Below are 20,610 nucleotides of genomic sequence, written 5' to 3'. Positions count from 1 at the left end.
TTGTTGTCTCGGATTCTCCAGCATCTGCAGTTCCTACTATCTCTGATTCAACTTTACAAATTTGGATGGATGGCCCCTCTTAATGCCCACAGCAAGAGTTAAGAGCACAACCAGATTTCTTCCTGGTCCATATAGGAACACAAGAACAGGAGTAGACCATTCAGTCTCTCGAGCCAGCTCTGTCATTCAATAAATCAGGCTACATCAGCCATAACTCTATATGCCGGCCTTGGGCCTGTACCCAATAAAAATTTGGATATTTCAGATTTAACTTTAACAATTGAATTAGCATTGTTTGAGGAAGAGTTCCAAACCGTTTCAAACATTCTTTGAATGTAGAAGTATTTCTAACATCTCTCCTGAATGGCCTGGCCCTAATTCTTAGATAATGACCCCGGTTCTAGAATCTTCACCCATCGGAAACAGTTTATCTGCCCTAACTTTCCATGTTTATACCCTGAAGACCTCTGTTAGATAACCCCTTTAACTTTCTAAATTCTAGACAATTAAATGGTGCAGTTGTGTATCAAATCAACATGAGAGCTACTCAGTTATCATTGAGGAACTCAGTTGTAATTCAGGGAACATTTTTATCTTAAAGAAGGCAACAATATAGGTAGGATGGATATAAACAAGTGATGTAATGTATCTGAACACAGAGATGACAATAAAATATGTGACCAATGGCTCATAATTCTGAACTAAGAGCTGATCTGGAACAAAATTCCAAACAATGATATTTCTGTATTGGTGCAATTGCAAAAACTACAGCCAATAAACCAAGATCAAGTCATTCTGTGGTGAACAGTTGATTAAATTGTAATCAACCCAAAATTTGGCTTTATTAACAAATGGAATATTTGGAGTCTGATACAGCTTCCATCATAATGTTGATTAGCATTTACAATAACGAAAGGCTACTTTAAAAGTTCTAATCCAGAAATGGGGATCTAATGTATTTCTATATTAGGTACCAAACATTTACAACCAGTAATTGTTTTTAATTAATTTCCCATTTTATTCATGTTTACAACTTCTTTTAAGCTTATAGAAAATTGCAAGTTAATGTATTTGACACACAAACAGCAGGTGCACAACTGTGTATCTTAACTGAAGTAATGTAAATAGAGATGCTTGCAACATCGAGCACTCAATGCCAAAAAGTGTTTGGAGAAAGCTGCAAGGAAGTCTGATTGGGGCAAAATACAAAAAAAAAGTTACAGGTTATGCAGAGACAAGAGCAAACAAAGTGGTAGTGAACATTTTTAGGCACCATCTGATAATGAAGTGCACTGATAATCAAAAACTAAACAAAAACACACGCTCATGTATCAGATTTATTGCATTTGATGGAATATTTTCTATAATTTATAAAATTCAAAGTAATGTACATGTTTACACGACAGTACTAATGCAAAATTGAAATCCTGGTTTTGACTACAATTGGAAACAGATGTATAGATACATCATCAAATCACGTATCTCAAACTTGCAAAGGCAGTAAAAGTGCTTTAAAGATTTACTTTGAAAAATGATTACACCAGATCTCTTTCAAACTAGTTTTGGGAGTGTTACAGACATTGGAAGTCTTGAAAAAGAGGCAGCATTCTTATTATGGGGCAACTAGGCACAATTCTTTTCAGCTTTAAACAGAGTAAAATACTGCACATGCTGGAAATCTGGAAAAAAAATTCAACAGGCCAAATAGCGTCAATCGAGAAAGAAATATACAATTCATTTACCAGGCTGACAATCTTTCACCAGAATCCTAGCTCTCTCTCTCCAGAAATGCTATCTAACCTGTTCAAAGTTTCCACTGTTTCCTGTCTTAACTTTAAAATTCACCATTGTTTCACAACCGAACATTTTCATTAATGCAATTAAAGAGGAAAATATTGTAAAAAAATAAAAATATTTATCCCCAGGTTGAGAAAATCAATAACTCACACCAGGGTATGAAGTGAGATGGAATTGAATTGTTTCCTTTGAAGGGAAACACCACACGTCCAATGATTAAAAATATTTGTGCACATATACACACTGACACGTTAAAAATGTCAACCACTGATTCAGAATGTGCCAAAGAGATGAGATGATTATTTCGCTACAATTTTTTTTTGAGATGAGTGAAGGACGGGGATAACAAAATGAATTATTTTTAAAGTCAAACTGGATTGGAGCTTTTGACTGGAATTCAAAATATAAAACTATAAAGGGTCTTGAAATCATATTTTAGCATTGCAGTTCATGTAGTTATTATTAAACCATAATAATTTAATATGTTGCTTGGATTTAAACGTGGGCTGTTCTGAATAGATTTTGGAGATGAGATCACATTGTTCCACACTATAATGCTAAGTCACAATTTTGAGAGTTGTGGTTTTTTGGCAGAAAGTATAAAATTGATTGTTATTACCCATCAATAATAAAAATTTTAAATGTGGTAAATTTATATCAGTTGTATCAAAACACTATTTATCATGGCATATGAATTTTGTTTTTGACAAAGTTGAATTGCATCTTATTTTAACATAAACTGGTTTATTTCAATCAGAAGACTTGCATCACTGAACTGATTGGGGCATATATAACTCTCCACTTACGGCACTCTGTTCTGATTTTAAAGTAAGTATTAAAAGGGAGTGTGTCCATTTATTGACTAAATAGCAAAATATGAATACAGATGCTTTCAGGAACCAAAAGGTGTACATACCAAATAGGAAAAAAACATTTCGCAAAGTGCAAAGTATCTCGTTGAAAGCACTTAGTGAACATCCTTACATTTTGCAACTACATGAATGAGACTTTCAAAAAAAACAGAAAAGCAAGTAAACTTTCACATAGTTTCTTTAAAGACCAGAAAAAGGTTCACCAATATCATTATAACTCAATCTAAAGCACCAACAGCAAAAATAAAAATTCAAAATCCAAGCAATGCTACCGAAAAAAATTAAGCCATTTTGCATAACCTGTAATTTTGTAATGCCAATAACATTTTTTCATGTATTTTCCCCAACATTGTATAGCAACATTTGACTAGAATTCTAACCATATCTTACATGACCAATTTTGTTAAGAGGTGTTTGAGCTCATTCCCACACCAGTACTTTGCATTTTCATTTAAATGTAATTTTAGATAGAATATACAAACTATTCAAAATAAAGACTGATATTTAAAACAGACTAATTGCAACATTGACATAGCTGCATTGTAGTGATTTGATGCTGTGCCAGCTACATTAACAGTACAATACTATCATTGATCAAACACATGATAGAGCAAATACTGCACATCTTGCACAGCTAACAGGTGCTGCAGTTCTGTACATGCAGATTCATATAAGCTAATATGATCATACTGTACAATGTAAACAGTGCAGGACTGACAAAATATTCCAATCTCTACAGATCATCCAACAGGAATTTTCCTAGAAATCTAGCCAGACAAAACCAGATCCAATTTTTAAAAAAATGTCACATTCCTTCCCCATTCTTTTTTGCTTTTTCACATATTTGCTGGATATGATTACAGGACTGCACCCAATTATTATCATGAAGCCCAATTTTACAGCCCGGTGAATCTTTTTCCGTTTGCCAACAGCACATCCAGTATGATCGCCCATACGGTAAAACTTTGTAATAGGGTTTTGAATGCCACCGACATGGTGATACATCCCCTTTTGAGTAATGCTTTTTACATTGCTTGCATGGATCATCCTTGTATCGCGGGTCACAAACCCAGCGTGAATCTGTTGCTCTAATATCGTAGTTTTCTATAATGAACTTGAAATAATGGCATGTGCATTTCAGAGCTGCCAGCGTTTTGGTAGGGAGGAACATGAATATCTTCACCATAATGTGGTGTGGTAAAAAGGCCATGTACTGCCGAGGTTCAAGAAGCTGTTGGATTTTGAAGCGTGTTTCTAGAAATTCATGAGATACTTGTCTTCTTAGCGGAAAGAGTTCAGTTAATGAGGGGCATGTGGTTTTGAAAGAGATACAAGACTCACCCTGACCTGTTTCTAAGCAATTTTTGTCAAATATTTTCCTTTCAGCAGTCAGAAAATCATCCTTGCATTGTGCGACATCCTGGAGTTCCTCAGTAGTATTTTCATTTGAATCCAAGTTTTCCACATGGGACTGTTCAAGTGTGAAAAATAATTCTCCAGGAAGTGGTTCCTCACAAGGAGTAGACTCTTCCCAATTAGATCGAGTTACTGATTTGCATTCAGTTTCCTCATTCACCCTACAGGACACCAGCTCCTTATCAACAGCAAAGTCATTTGCATACTCATCCCTACCATTCCCAGGTAAAGTAAAGTTTGATACAAACTTATTGTTCACTTCCCAACATAGAGATGGGGTCTTATGCAACTCCTCTGGTATCCCAACATTACTGTTGAGAATTTCTCTGGTACCGTTTGGCAATGATGCTGTTTCTTTGCAGGTTATTGAAAACTCTTTGCTAGATAAATCCAACACAACACCTGAAGTGTTACTAACTGGAGATGCAACATATGTGGCATCCTCCTGTGATTCAGTGCATTGATTAGTACAGCTTCTGCTTATGTGGCTGTACTGTTTTTTGTTCTCTCCAATGCTATTGCCTGCTTTGGATACCCCTGTGGATGATGTAAAAGGTTCCGCACTCTTGGTGCTTTGTTCTGATTGGTGTTGACTTGTCAGCAAAACCCTCCCCACTCCTCTCCGAAAACTATTATTCCGAGACAGATTCTCCCCACTTCTGTCATGTTGGTTTCTCATGCATTCTGATTCCAACTTAGCTATAACTTCTATAACCCGGACATACTCACCCTGTAGTTTATTATTTTCAGTTGACGTTTTATGGTTTAAATCAAATTCGGGACCTGTAGCAGAAATCGATTCTGATGACAAGGACCCTCCCTTTGAATACGCAATACCTGATATGTTAGCACTGGCGTTTGTAAGTGTTTTACTACAGTCTGGGAGCAGGGAATTTGCCCTTTGTTCTAGAAAAGCCACCATTTCTGCTACAGAGAGAGTGCTACTATGACACAGTCCATCACCATTTTGTTTCTCGTTATTGACAGATGAATTTTCCTCACTATTACTGGTTGTTGGGGGGTCAAAATGCAAACACTTTCTGTCAACATCCTTCACATTATCTTTTATTCTCATTGGTTGATTTTTTACTTTCTCTAGATCTGCGGATTTCCTTCTGCGTTTCGCAGTTGTGACCTCAGTATCCCAGCTGCTTTTTATTTTCATGGAACCAGTCCTGTTATTGCACTGATGTGCTGCAAAGAAAGCAATTTTCTCCTTTGTGTTCCCAGGTTTTATGACTGCCCATATATCCAGTGGTGCCTCTCCTTCTTCTTGATGAATTGAAGGAGGCAGAATATTTTCAGCCACATGCTTCTTTCTTCCCTTAAATGCAAGATTTTCAGCTGGATTCCTCATATTGCACATTTTATTTTGAGAAATGAAACCAAAGGGTCTTGGACACCACAAGCTGATGTGAGATGCCACTGTACTAACCGCAATGGATTTACAACATGACTGTTTGTTATAGGTTGATTGGCATCGTTCAACTCTTACAGTTGCACGCTGGCTTGAGCAAAGCCCTCCAAGTGTCTCTTGGCTTGATTCAAGAGATGCATCTTTCTTTTGAAGCTTTGGATATGGCTTAAGGTGCATAGTGGCCAACCTGTTTAAAAAAAAAAAGACCAGTTACAGTGTAGGTGAAAATTTTCTGCTTTTTATTTATAAAAACATGAATGAAGAGATTTATCCAATATCTTGCATACTATGATCATGATATATCAAAACAAATGATGCAACAGAAGGTTACAGTTTGTTGTAAAACAAGTTGAGAAAAAGACTGGGAGACAAAGCCTATTGGCAAAGTTCCCCTGAAACCACTGGGCACTCCAAAACAGAATCATGTGCATAGTTCCACGAATCATTTTTTTGGAGCAGCTGCACATGCAGAATACTTTAAAATAAGGTAGTTTGTTCACTGCACAAAAGTTTTGCAGTTAGCATTTCCCATGGAGTCTCCTCCTCTGCTACACGCTACTATGCTTCTCTGCAAACTGTGCACACCTTCACTGGTTGTCAGCATCCTTAGCAAACAATACCAAAGCAGAGCTGCAACCCTACATACACAATGTAACAGGCCAACCCATTTATTGATTTAACTTTAAATTTAACGCCAAAATGTCAAAAGTTTGGATTGGCAGAAAGAAAAGCCTATCTTATCTTAAGGGGAAAGCCAATGCAATATTTTTGCTGAAGACCTAACTCAACAATTCAGAGTACATTGAAACCAAGTGAGTGTGGTAAGTAAAACTGTAGCCACATGCCATCTTCCCCAACTCTGGTGCAACCGTCTCCCAAGAAGTACTGGGATAATTGCTTAAATAGCAGGAGAATACATTATCTTTAAAGTGGACTCCCGACATGCTCCCCTTAAACACTGCACTTTTGTCATCTGAACAGTAACACCCCCTCTCTCTCTTCCCATCCCACAATACCACCCACCCATACAGCCCCAAATTCTCATATGGACCTAGGTGGTGACTGAAAATAGCTTCATCCCCAGGTGGACCAGCTCTTAGAGTCATAGAGCATGGAAACTGGGCCTTTGGTCCAACTTGCCCATGCTGACTAGGTATCCTAACTTGAACTAGCCCCATTTACCTCCATTTGGCCCATATCCTTCTAAGCCCTTCCTATTCATGTACCTGCCACGTCTTTTAAATGTTGTTATTGTAACCGCCAAGTTGTCCCTCGGGTCCCTTTTAAATCTTTCCCCTCCCTCACCTTAAACCTATGCTCTCTAGTTTTGGACTCCCCTACCGTGGGAAAAAAAACCTTGGCTATTCACCTTATCTCTGCCCCTCATGATTTTATAAGCCTCTAAGGTCACCCCTCAGCCTCCTACACTCCAGGGAAAGAAGTCCCAGCCTATCCAGCTTCTCCTTATAACTGAAACCCCAGTCTTGGTAACATCCTTGTAAATCTTTTTTACACCCTTTCCTGTTTAATAACAACTTTCCTTTAGCAGGTCAACCATAATTGTATGCAGTATTCCAAAGATGGCCTCACCAATGTCTTATACTGTCAGAATAAGATGTCCCAACCCCTATACTCAATGCTCTGAACAAGGAAGGCAAGTGTGCCAAATGCCTTCTTCACCAAACTGTCTACCTGCAATGCCACTTTCAAGGAATTATGAACCTGCGCCCCTAGACATCTCTCTGTTCAACAGTACTCCCCAGGGCCCTACCATTAATAGAGTAGATCCTGCCCTGGATCACCTTAGCAAAAATGCAACACCTTGCAGTTATCTAACTTGAAACTACATCTGCCACTTCTTAGCCCATTGGCCCATCTACTCAAAATTGTGCTGTAATCTTACATAACCACCTTCACAGTCCACCATACCATTGATTTTGGTGTCATCCACAAACTTACTAACCATAACTATATTCTCATCCAGATCGTTTCTTGGATGGTGCATGGGTTTGCCTGGAACATTTAGCAGAGGAGTTCAATGGCAAGTCCAAAATAATAATTGCTTCAACATGTTTTAATATTTTAATTTTGTAGCTGTTGAACATTTAGATAGCTGTAACTAGCAAAGTTGCCTCTCAATGCTAGTTCAGAAACAAGTAGATTTATATTAATTGGTGATCGCAATTGGTGACTGGTGCAGGGGGCACTTAAATACACAGCAAGGCAGGTAAGAGGGATACAAACAGTTTAGGAAAATTGAAAGGTTAAATAAGTGGACAAAAATTGGCAAGTGAAGTATAACGTGGGAAATTGTGCAGTTGTTCATTTTGGAAGGGAGAACAAAGTAACAGAATGTTATTTAAATGGAGAAAAACCGCAGAGAGCTGCGATACAAATGGACTTGGGATACTTGTGCATGAGACACAGATAAAGAAGATAATCAGGAAAGCTAATAGAATGTTGGCCTTTATTTTGAGGGGATTGGAGGGTGAGTGGGCAAGTCCCACTGGAAATGTATAAGGTGCTAGTAAGACCACATCTGGAGTACTGGGTGCAGCTTTGGTCCCCTTATTTAAGGAAAGATATCATTTCGTTGGAGTTCAGAGAAGGTTCACAAGGATGATCCCTGGCTTGTCTTATATGCAAAGGCTAAATAGGTTGGGACTCTACTCACTGTAGTTTAGAAGAATAAGAGGTGATCTCATGAAACATATAGGACTCTTAAGGGGCTTGACAGGGCAAATACTGAGAGGATGTTTACTCTCATCGAAGAGTCTAGAACCAGAGTGCACAGACTCAATAAAGGAGAGCCAATTTAAGATTGAGATGAGAAGGAATTTCTTCTCTCAGAGGGCTGAGTGTCCTTGGAACTCATTGCCACAGAGAGCTGTGGGGGCAGTCATTGGGTAGATTTAAAGCTAAGATAGATAGATTCTTGATCTGTAGGGGAATCCAGAGTTCTGGGAAAGGACAGGAAAGTGAACATGATGAATGCTGGATCAGCCACAATCTTACTGAATGGCACAGCAGGGTTGCGGGACAGAGCGGCCTACTCCTGTTCCTATTTTCTTTGGTCTTAGAGACAATATGCTATACTCCAAAAAGTAAACAGAAACAGCAGAAAAAGAGTCAGCAGAAAAGTTTGAAGTTGTGAAATTACAAGTGTTTTGATTCTTAGACGAGATTTCTGCTGAAAGGAAACTCCAAGTCTCTATCTAAACCTGCTTTTTAAGATGGGATCAGGAGAGGAAGATATTAAGTGCACAGGGACAGTATATGTGCCACATGTATAATGAACTGCCTGGATATACAACATGGGACAGAACCTATTTATGTGAAGTATTAATGGACTGACTCATAAACATAACATTACTAAGCAATTGTTTCGATACAGGACAGAAGTATTTAGCCTAAAACATTTAAAATAAATGGTTACCATACAAATTGAGAAGTCAGAGTTTGGTAATGAGGCAAGACTGCCTGTAGGGGGACAGAAAGGGACTGGAATTAAAAGTGCAGAGATACAGAACTGTAGTTCCATTAAATCTATTAAAACTGAAAAAGATGGCAACCAAGGAGAAAGTTACCAAGTGTAATAAAAACAGAAATTGGTGGAAAAACACAGCAGGTCTGGTAGTACCCGTGGATTGAAAGCAGATTTAACATGGAGTCCACTGATAGTGTCAAGTGTAACAAATCAAACAGCAAAGAACTATAGGCAAGGAGGGTGTGACCAAACAATAAGACAGCTGTTGTAAAGCACTCTGAAGTTAGGGGGCGAGTGTTTTCTGCAGTTGTGACTGGGTCTCATGTAATTTTACGTCACAAGTGACAGGCTAAGTGACAAAGTGGATATGTAAAGTTTAAGGGTCCTAAGAGGTCTCTGGAAATTACAAAGCCATTTTCAACAGCTGGAATAGATTGAGGTTCAAGACTTTCAAAACAATAATGTCAGACTTGTTTCCAGTTCCAGATGCTGCAAAGAGGAGAGTTAGCTCACAGCCGTGAACCAAGTCATTTGAAGGACGTTTCTTGGATCTTGGGACGATTTCTGGGAGACAAGGACATACTGAGAGTCTGTGTTTTATTCAACTAGGATGGCAGATAACGCAGTCTGGGAGGATTTAGACCAACAGGTAAAAAACAATTGAAAGCTTCCTTGTGGATAGAATAGTACAGATTGGAGCAAGGTAAATCCATTGAACTTTCAAGAGTAGGGAATACACAAATCACAGCAGAAACTAAAAACAGTAAAGGACCATACATGTGTATCACTAATGACAATGGACAGGATTATTCTAGATTAGATTCAACTCAAGAAGAGATACCAGCACAAAAAGGCCAGGCAACCTTAAGGTTAAATACGACAAAGCCAGATACAAACATGCCAGATGCAAATCACAAATCCAAGAAATAAATTTAGGAACAATCAAGATGTGGGCGTATGTGCATGTGTTGGTTGGGGGGAACGAGACATGCAGACATTCAAGATATAAAAGATTTCAAATCACAAAGATTCCACACTTATTATTTTCCAGCACATTCCATAATTCCTAGAGCTACAGTGCTAAAACAGTGAGTGACACAAATGAGACAGAAGCATGGTGGGCCTAACTAAATGATATTAAGGCAAAGTAATGAATGGTTGGAATGTACTAGTCACTGGATCAAGATAAAGAAAGCCCTGAAACATGATGTACAAGTAAGAGGAGAATGTAAGGGAAGTCAACTGTTCTCCAAGGCTTCAATTCTTCAGCATTAAGTTATGATTTTAATAGATGTAGTTGAGAAATGTGTGTTTCTGGATGTAATAACTACTCACATGACCCAAATGATCATGTATTCTATTATACAAGAGGTGACGTTGAAATCAAAAGCTGGTGCAATAAGCAAATAATATTGAAGCAGGCAAGAGTGAACGTTGCAAAACTGTGGCCAGAATATGGTGGAATTTAGCATCTGCCTTACACTAGGAAAACAGAGAACACAAGCACATTTGGCAAGCTATTTCCTAAAATAGAAATGCAAAAAAAAAAACAAGACAAAACTACCTCTTGAGATTGCTCTACCATGAAATAATGGCTGAAATAATGGGCTTCAAAGCCACTTTCGTGCCACTCCCCATATTCCTCAATTCGTGACAGACCAAAACTGTCTCTTTCAGCCTTGAACATATTCAATAATATAGCATTCACTGGGATTGAGAATTTCAAAGATTCACGTTAAGTTCAAAATTAAAACTATCATCTTAGTACTAAATTACTGCCCCCTCATCTTGAAACTATACCCCCTGGTTCTGGATTGCAGAGCCAGAGAAAACAATGTCTTCAAACACCATCACTCTCCTAAATATTTTAATGCAATCATTCCTCATTCTTCTGAAATCGAAAGAATAGAAATACAATTTATTCCAGCTCTCCACAGAGCAAACCCTCTCATCTGATCAATGCAAACAAGTTGGACCTGAAACGAAGGGCCTGTTTCCGTGCAAATAATTCAACGACTTTAACGGAGAGAAAATTAGACGAGTAGCAGTGAGTGACCATTTTGGAGAAAGTGATCACAATACAGTCTTAGCATTATTATGCAAAGGGACAAAAAACAGGGATAGAAGTTCTAAACTGAGAAAAGACAAACTTTCCAGAAATAAGAGAATTTGACAAATACAGACTGGATACATGCACCTGAAGTCAATGGCAAATCAGTGGGAGGCATTGAAAAGTGAAATTCTACAGGCACAGGGTCGACCTGTCTCCACAAAGAAGGGTGGTACTGTCAAATCCACAGCCCCCAATGATCCAGATGCATACTATGTCATATAAAGGCAGAAAAATAGAGTCTATGACTATGTCTTTAAAAGAAGTAACACTTAGGAAGTTTAGAGAAGTCAAGAAAGTATGAGGTGAAGTGACAAAAGGAAACTAGGAAAGCAAAGAGAATACTGCATATTATTATGGGGTGTCAAAAGGAAGCAAACTGCGAAATAGTGGATGTAACAGGATAATTTTCCAATCCTTACTAGACATTGATGAATACCAGAGGAGTCTGGGTCTGTTTCTGAATGGCAGGCAGTAACTAGTGGGATACTGCAGGGATCCATGCTAGGATGACAGCTATTCACAATGTATATATTAACGATTTGGTTGAGGGAACTAAATACAATATCTCCAAATCAGCAGAAGGCACAAAGCTGAGTGGGAGGGTGAATTGTTCAGAGGATGCAGAGATCCTCCAGCTTCTCTGATTTGGATAAATTGAGTGGGTGGGCAAATGCATAGCATAATGTGGATAAATGTGATGTTATCCACTTTGGTTACAAAAACAGGAAGTCAGATTATTATCTGAACAACCATAAATTGAAAGAGGGGAATTCACAATGAGATCTGGATGTTCTTGCACAACAGTCGCTAAAGGTAAGCATGTAGGTGCAGAAGGGAGAAAGGGCAGCAAACTGTATGTTGGCCTTTATAATAAGAGAATTCAAGTACAGGAGCAGGGATATCTTGCTGCAATTACATAGGGCCTTGATGAGATCACACCAGAAATCATGTGCAGTTTCGGTCTCCTTTTTAGAGGATGGATGTTCTTGCATAGACAGAGTGCAACAAAGGTTTACCAGGATAATTTCTGGTATGGCAAGATTGATGTATGAGGAGAGATTAAATCAGTTAGGATCATATTTGCTGGAGTTGAGAAGAATATGGGGGGGAATATCATAGGAACCTATAAAATTCTGACAGTACAAGACAAGGAGGATGCAGGAAGGATAAAAAAATGATTACACAAGGTATTGCTCCTGAGGCTGAGGCTGATATTTTAACATGGATAGAAGATCATTCATTGGACAGGATGCAGAGATAAATGAGCCATTTTCAACTTGGCAGGCTGTGACTAGTGGAATATTGCAAAGATCAGTGCTGGGACTTCAGCTTTTTACACTGTATAGGAGATAGATTGTGATGGTGCTACAATATAACTTGCATTCCTATCTGGTTTTGTGTACCCAGCTGCAATGAAATATATCTGGGTAAGGTGAGTGGGCATCATGGTGGCAAATATAGTTACAATGTGTTTAAGTACGAGATTATTCACTTTAGTCATAAAATAGACAAGCAGAATTTATTCTTAAATATGTGTGAGCCTTGCAAGTGTTGATGGTCAGAAATCCTTGGGTCTACTGGTAGAAGGAACAAAAAAAGTTAGCATGCAAGTACAGCTGACATGCCTGGATGTAGGGTTTTTAGGCAGGATAGAAAGGGGGACTAAAAACAAACAGAATAGCATTATTTGACTCTCTGATCAATATAACTGTGAGGAGGGATAATTATACTAAATGAAGCATCAAATGAGGCCATATGCATGGAGCTTAGAAATAAAAAGAAGACAGCCACACTTCTAGGAGTGTGCTATAGACCCCCAAATAATGGCAGAGTGTTAGTGGAGTAAAATCTCATTTCTTGGTTCAAAGACAATACAGCAGTTACAGTTGGAGACTTCAACCTTCCAATTATTCTGACAGGCTAACTAGCCTGCATTTCCCATCTTCTTTCCTACCTTCCTCGAATAGCAGTATTAAATCTGTAACTTCTGATCGAGACTGTTCCAGAATCTAGCCATTACATCCATTATCCTTGTCGCTCTCTCTTTTTTAAGAATACTAGAACACAGGCCAGTGGATCCTGAGAGATCTTTTGCATTTTAGTCCCTTGGTTTTCTTCAGTACTACTTCGCTGTTAACTTCTTCATTCTTTTATACCCTAGATTAGTATTTCTAATACAAAACATCTATCGTCCATTGTGAAGACAGGCACAATATTTGCTCAACGTTTCAGTCATTTCGTTATTCCCATGATATTTTCTCCTGACCCTGCTTCCAAGCTTTCAGTTTCTACCTTAGCTACAATCTTCCTTTTTATAATTCTTGTGAAAGATTTAAAATGGTTTTTTACATCCCTGGCTAGTTTACTCTGTTTTTCTACTTTGTTCCCTTTTCCTTTTCCTTTTCCTTTGGCATGACAAGCAAGCTAAGCAGGACACCTGACTGTGGTTTTAGAGGGGAGAAGTACAGAAAGGAAAACAATTCACGAATAGTGTCGTTATCATAAAGTAGAAGGTAACATTCAACTTCATATTATGTATTATAAAGGCATGCTCTGGAGAAAGAGGGCAGCTAATAAAAGCAATTGAGAAGGCAGGCAAAAGAAAATGCTTTCATCAAGTATAAATCCTGAAGCAGACTAGAAAACAAGAATTGTATGGGTAGAAGCTAATGAACTAATTGGGACAGTCAAAACTAATGCAGTTACTATTATTAGGAACAGAAAACCTATTGATCCAGATTTTGTGGTCAGCAGCAAACAAATAGCACTCACTATTGTGAGCCCAGATGGTGGTCAGTGGCAAGGCATCTGGCGAGCTGGACTGGACTCTAGTGGTCGGTGGCAAGACGGCATTGTAGTAGAGTGTGCACCCAGCATGTTGGGGGTGGGTGGGGGCAGTGCTTTAGGGGAGACCAGCCACAGCACACAAGAGGGGCTGGGTTGCAGCAACCACAGCATGGGGGGAGGGAGCATGTCCTCATGGCAAAGCCCGGCATGGAATGTCTGCACACCCATGGCTAAAGAAGGACTGTATTTTTTTTAATACTTCATGCAAAGAAGGACTGTAGTGTTTAACTTAACTGATTTCTTCATTTTTCTACTTTGTATCTAGGTACTTTTGTACCTGAGGTGGTGTCAGGAATGGCAACTTTATAAAAACTTTACACTGTATTGTAAACTTAATTCGAATTCGAATTCGAATTCTGTCCACAGATGTGGACTTTTGTACAGCATATTTCTAGTCATTGGTAATCTGATAAAGCATAGTTATCTTCTACATGGAGAGCTATGTGAACAGAGCAATCAATATAATTTGTTGTTCCTTCAACAATTAAGATAGAAAAATCTTTACTGAGACAAGCAGAAACCAAACCAGAACTTTAAGTTAGGATAAATGATTGAATGTAATATCATATACAGAAAACAAAACAGAGATGGGGCGTAAAAGAAAAATGGAATTGAGAGAGATATAGATAAAAAGGATAGACAGAGTTAAAAATCATAATACATAAAATCTCTAATTATCTCTGAAAGAATGATACACCACAATTTTAGAAGTATGTTTTTGGTGCCAGAGCTTGTACGGAGCAATTAAAAACTTATTAAGCCCCTAAAAATTCACTTGTACTTCTGACACATTTATGCAAGTTTTTGAATTTGAATTTCAAATTCAAATATTGTGGTCATGAACCAGCGTAGCAAGTTTGTAGAGGAGCAGGGTAACATGGTCAGGAACATTCAGATTTTAGTATTTAACTGTACATTGGCAGAAATTATCGTTAAAATTACTGTATATTAATAGAGTGCTGTTAGGTTCATTGTAACTGTTAACACAAATTTTGGGAAATTCAAAAAGATTTTGTTCAGAGCAAACAGACAATCAATCAGCAACAGTAATACACTTAAAACGTTCCCAACAGGATAATTTATGATATGGCAAACAGAGAATAAGTTCCAAATATTCCAAAAAAAAATCAGATGTAACTTACAAAAAAAAGGAACAAATGGCACTGAACAATGTATTGTGAGGTACTTTGGGGATCAGTGTTGATTGCATGTACTTGCAATGAAATGGAAAAGCAGCAAAGCTCTACAAGTTTGCAGATAACACCAAACTAAGGAGGAACAGTAAATAAATTACAAACAAGCTGATCAAATGCAGCATCCGCAATTCTTTTGGTTTTGATCAAATGCAGAACCAAATTTGCAGAGAACATTCATTTTGATTATTGCTACATACCTTAAAATATGATCTTTTGCATCACACCTTCATATCTCTTGTACTCAAATTTATCAAAATGAACTTGCACATAGGGGGAAACGTTTACCTGGTGAAGAGAGGCCAAAGTCTTCAAATAAAATAAAAACAATGCAAATTTGGTTAAAAATATTAGCAGACAAAGGATTTAGCAGGAAAACATATTTATAAGATGCTCAAATTCTAACCTTCAATAGAATGAATTGTACTATCAAAAGTCTGTACAAGTACCAAACAAAAAAAAAAAAAACAGGTCACTCCAGAACTCTAAATGTCAGCTTCACCTTTCTGTATTCCAGTGAAATGTCAGCTACTTCTAACGACCGACACACAGACACACCATACTATCCAGAATAAAATCGAACATCCTTTAAAGGGGTGTGGTGTTTGCATCATCGAAAAGTGAGTTGGAGAAAAGTGAAACATAAGCATTAACGGAAATAAGATTCTTGGAATTCTGTGGTTCAGGTACCTTTCATATATTAAAAAAGTCTTAAAATTTCTTAATAGGAAGCTTGCAGACCTGACAAGTAGTGGAGAAGTGGACAAGATTACATGTAGAGTGAGCTTGAACGAGCATAAGCGGGCAAAGGATGTAGGGTGCAGAAGATGAAGGGTAAATTTAGTACAGTATGAAAACCGTAAATGCCACAGAACCCGAGGTAAACAACAATGATATTGCAGTATGATTTGCTGTAGTGGAAGAAAATGAAATACCTGACTGTTCCTTGATTTGCATGGTACAGTCCTTCAGTCAGGCACTGCAGTATGGCTAATAGAGAGCTCAGGTTTATAGCAAGGTGTAATAACGTGAGAGCACAGGAGAGAAACAAAAAGATAGACTGCGGAAGTCTGTTGTATGAATTCATTTTCCTTTTAAACAGATGAAATATTTCATGTACAAATGATTTAAAATTTCATTAACAACTTGTTGAAATTAGATTGGTTTTAATCTTGAGACACAAAAGAACCCAGCATACCCTCAATATTTACAGTTTCACTAGGTCAGTATTACGGATGTTTTTGAAACATCCAAATTCTACAAAACCATCAGGTCAGATCTATGATTTATGTAGGAAAAGGTTATGCAATTTGAAAACCCTACACAAGTTGATTACTGATCAACTAAATCTATGGGTTTCAAACTGTGCTTTCAAAAGTACTTAATGAAGCACAAATTCTTTACAAGTAATTCAGTGGGGCAGGGGGCATTTGGATTAAGCACTGACCCATAACTATGTAACTGTGCTTCACATATCTGCTATGGAATCCACTCCTTCCCTCCAAACAACTTCCATCAATTGTGCCCAATATTACTATTGCTGGAACGAGTGTTAAGTAGGCTGAAATAAACTGATCGTATAATGCTTTCGGCTGTGTCTTTAAACTTCGATTAAAAATAAATGGGGTCTGAGAGTATTCTGAATTCAGCCTGACAAGACTAGCTCAGTCAAGGGACTGGCTGAGCAAGGCCATACCTGGAATAAACAGAATGGGCAAATGTGCCAGAAGAAAAAGAATGGCTGTTGACATGGTCAGTAGAAAGGAATCTACTTGATTTAAGCCAGTGATGGTGGATGCAGGAAGGAAATGATCTCTATTCAAAGAGGTGAGAGTCAGGAGACCCTATTCCACAGCCATCTAAGGAAACAGAGGGATTCACGCTAGCATTGCCAAGGAAAGAAGAAACATTAGAGTGGACTTTACTGCTGGTAAACTTCACAAAAGCAAATGGAAATGGTGACCTAAAGTTACTAATTGGTGAAACAGGCAAACAAAAAACACACTAGTGACTGCAATGGAAAGTGCGATGTGAGCAATGTTCTTTTATCCAATTTATATTATGTTGCCTACTGAAAACAGCATTAATTAAACATTTTCTGTAACTTGATACAGAAGAAATCTTAAAATTAGAATTCTTGCTGTCATCCTATACTTATTAGCTAGAAAGTTTGAATTTTTTTTTAACATCAGTCTCAAAGGAATTATAACAATTCTTTTCTTCTTTCCTGACACAGTTCCTATTGGAAGAAATTAGAAAACAAGCAGGTAGAGTTTCAAAAGGAGTCACAGAACCAAAGGACACAGAAGAGAAATGGGTAGGAAGAGTGGAAAGTCTGATCAATAATGTACATGACCACAAAATAACTCAAATTGCTATGCAAGTCATTCAAGCCCCACTAAGATGTCGAACGTGCACGGCCTGGTGCAACATTTACAAAAGACTTCGACCACTAGTTGTTAATTCACATAGTACTACAATTACTGTATATGTCCAGTTCTGAAGCAGAGCTATTCTGACTGTGAAACTTTAACTCACTTTCTCTCGCCACAGATTCTCCTTGACCTGCTGAGTTGCTCCAATATTCTGTTTATTTTGTATCCCTGATGTTGAAATAACCCTGATGTTGTTCTCATCTGAACACATTATTTACTAATTCCTCAGTTTAATGACATTTGTACTTTTTTGATTCTCTTGTAAAAGCTAGCACTTACTAAAATTCTCACCAGAGGCAATTCCAAAGTAAGGCACGCCGTCACTTCCTCCACTGCTCCCTACATCCTGAGACTTAGCATGACTTCTTACCACAAGGCCTTACCACATCTTCAGAAACAAACTGAAAGAGAAAACAGGAAGTAATGTTATATTACACATATGGAAATACAAAAACCTCTTCAAGTTTGTTGTAAACAAATGTCAGTTCTTTAATTCTCCTTCTATCAAATATCTATAAAAGGACAACAGACTGTGAAAACATGAAGGAAAGTTTCATTACCTCCATTAATTTATTTATACTAGAAGGAAACAAGATGCTAGTTTTCCATTCCATGGAAAGTTGAGTGTAATTTGGGAAATTAGTTTACTGCGCTAACATTTAATTCAACAAGTGAGATTACCAAATAGTACAATTACTCAAATCATTAAAAAAATTAGAATTTGAAATTAATATTCAAAGAACTGACCAGTATTCGTCGCACCTTCTCACGATCAACAGCGAATGAAATAAATATATACATGCAGCACAAGAAAGCAGCAATGGTAGTAATACAAAACATGAGCTCAGTGAGAAGGGCTCAATTACTGAAGTACAGGGCTGTCAACAGATTTCTTTATGTTGTACTCTCTGCAGACCTGCAGGAACAAGACAGCATTTCACAACTAGCGTAAAGGAATATCACACCATATTATTCAAGAAATCTAGTCTTGATTGAACATCTGTGCAGAGGCTCTTTACCCAAGAAACAAGCCTGTTTTTCTGTTTTACTAGCTACAGTCACATCCCTGTAGCACGGTATTAAATCGGTTTGCAGTAACATAAAAACTTACAACTCAATTACTTCGAGGGTTCACCTTAAAAATATGCAGATGAATTCAGGCATGATCAACAAGCATGCAACAAAGTATGTAACAAAGCACCAGTCATCTATGCACAACTTCAGTGGTCAATACTCAATTTGTCGCACAAAGTAACTGCCTCCCAGCAAACTGATTCTGTTCTTATGACTCCACCCATAGCTTAACCAAAACAGGTAAGCCTTCTTGGGCTTTGAATTTTTCAGCTCAAACAAACTGATAAATGAAGATCCAAATCTGCATAAAGTTGGCTAATGGCTGATTTTTTTTTAGGTGTAACCCTGAGCTGGAGACAAAGATTAACTGCTCTGTCAGCCAACTCTTACAGCAGAGCACCGTTAGCTGCTTACTCATCCAACCAATTTTTCAATATGTTGTGAACTATTAGAGCAGATAGAGTACCAGAAAACATTTCCTTCAGTTAATCCTGTATTTTCTGTGAAAGACTGCAATAAATGCAAAAATATTACCATTTTCGTAAGCGGTTTGAGTCCAATAAAAGAAAGGAGCCACACAAGTACAATTTTGAGATTACTTCATTCACTGGATGTTTTTCTCTCTAAGTTCTGCCTTTGAGAAAGCAGATTGCAGTACAATTCCATGCATGCTAGCTAACCTCTGATACCTCAATCATTGTAGCAAATTTTAAATTTATCAACATATAAAGTGAGTGTCTGCAGGCTATTTAACCATAGGCAAGGAGATAGAATGGCATCACAAGAAAGTTCAATTCTGTCCTATTTACATTTTCAACAAGGGAGATACCAGAAAAAGTAGTCTCTCAATTTGAGCTTGGGGCAATTGTGGATCAACCACAGCACCAAAGTATAAGCAATTAGGTGAGCAAGAGTTCAAAATTGCACAGCAATCATCTATCTAGGGAAAATAAAAAGCTGCTCCATTTCAGATGACGATTATAAAAAAAAGCATTTCACCTGGACCATCTCTGATACCTCTCTCCTTCCTGGACCTCTCCGTCTCCATTTCTGGTGACGCCTCGAAACTGATATCTATTTCAAGCCCACCAACTCCCACTGCTATCGAGACTACACCTCTTCTCACCCACCTTCCTGCAAGAATGTGATCCCCTACTCCCAATTCCTCTGCCTCTGCCCCTAAGATGGGGCTTTCCACTCCTGAACATCCCAGATGTCCTCATTTCAAGAACTGCAAATTCCCCACGTCAGTGGTCAAAAATGCTCTCGACTGCATCTCTTGCATTTCCTGCACCTCTGCCCTCATATTCTCTCCCGCAACAAAAACAAAGACAGAATCCCCCTTGTCCTCACGTATCATCCCACTAACCTCCGGATTCAACGTATCATTCTCTGCCACTTCCACCACCTGCAATCTGACCCCACAACCAAAGATATATTTCCCTCCCCCACCCCTATCAGCCTTTCATAGGGACAGCTCTGTCAATACTCAATTTGTTGCACAAAGTAACTGCCTCCCAGCAAACTGATTCTGTTCTTATGACTCCACCCATAGCTCAACCAAAACAGGCAACTCCCACGTCCGCTCCACACTCCCCACTAGCCCCACCACCATCGGCACCTTTCCCTGCAAACACAGGAAGTGCTACACCTGCCCCAACACCTCCCCCCTCAGCTCCACCCAAGGACTTAAAAAATCCTTTCACATCAGACAGAGGTTCACCTGCACATCTGCCAATGTGGTCTACTGCATCTGCTGCCCCCGATGTGGCCTCTTCTACATTGGTGAGAGCAAGCAGAGGCTCGGAGACCGCTTTGTAGAGTAACCATGCTCTGTTCGCGACAAACAACAACACCTTCCAGTCACAGATAGTAGGAACTGCAGATGCTGGAGAATCCGAGACAACAAGGTGCAGGGCTGGATGAACACAGCAGGCCAAGCAGCATCATAGGAGCAGA

General features: G+C 38.4%; 1 protein-coding gene and 1 long non-coding RNA gene across 9 annotated transcripts in view; one reads left to right on the top strand and one right to left on the bottom strand.

The window, feature by feature from the left end:
- Positions 1–2,552: 2,552 nt before the first annotated feature.
- On the top strand, positions 2,553–18,392 carry LOC125483657. 2 transcript variants are annotated; one of them, XR_007262601.1, is made up of 5 exons: positions 2,553–2,625; positions 4,056–4,310; positions 9,470–9,638; positions 15,660–15,762; positions 17,379–18,392. It is a non-coding gene; the product is annotated as an uncharacterized LOC125483657 (long non-coding RNA). The 2 variants fall into 2 exon arrangements; XR_007262602.1 differs by having other exon boundaries at positions 15,660–15,828.
- The window catches only part of LOC109927349 (F-box only protein 34), a 36,744-nt gene continuing 18,750 nt past the window's right edge, over positions 2,617–20,610 (bottom strand). For 2 of the 7 annotated variants that reach the window (XM_048599790.1, XM_048599796.1), the window contains exons 2-5: positions 18,325–18,493; positions 17,869–17,978; positions 15,343–15,430; positions 2,617–5,689 (exon numbers count right to left, since the gene is read on the bottom strand). In XM_048599790.1, the coding sequence (XP_048455747.1) occupies positions 3,475–5,679 (2,205 nt within the window). In that variant the 5' untranslated portion in view covers positions 5,680–5,689; positions 15,343–15,430; positions 17,869–17,978; positions 18,325–18,493 and the 3' untranslated portion in view covers positions 2,617–3,474. Of the gene's footprint in view, positions 5,690–15,342; positions 15,452–17,856; positions 17,979–18,324; positions 18,494–20,610 lie in introns of all 7 variants that reach the window. The other 5 variants (XM_048599795.1, XM_048599794.1, XM_048599792.1 and 2 more) reach the window with 5 other exon arrangements.

The sequence above is a fragment of the Rhincodon typus genome, chromosome 8 (assembly GCF_021869965.1).
Source record: "Rhincodon typus isolate 14 chromosome 8, sRhiTyp1.1, whole genome shotgun sequence".
NCBI classification, from domain to species: Eukaryota; Metazoa; Chordata; class Chondrichthyes; order Orectolobiformes; family Rhincodontidae; genus Rhincodon; species Rhincodon typus.
This window is presented reverse-complemented; position numbering and strand designations above follow the sequence as displayed.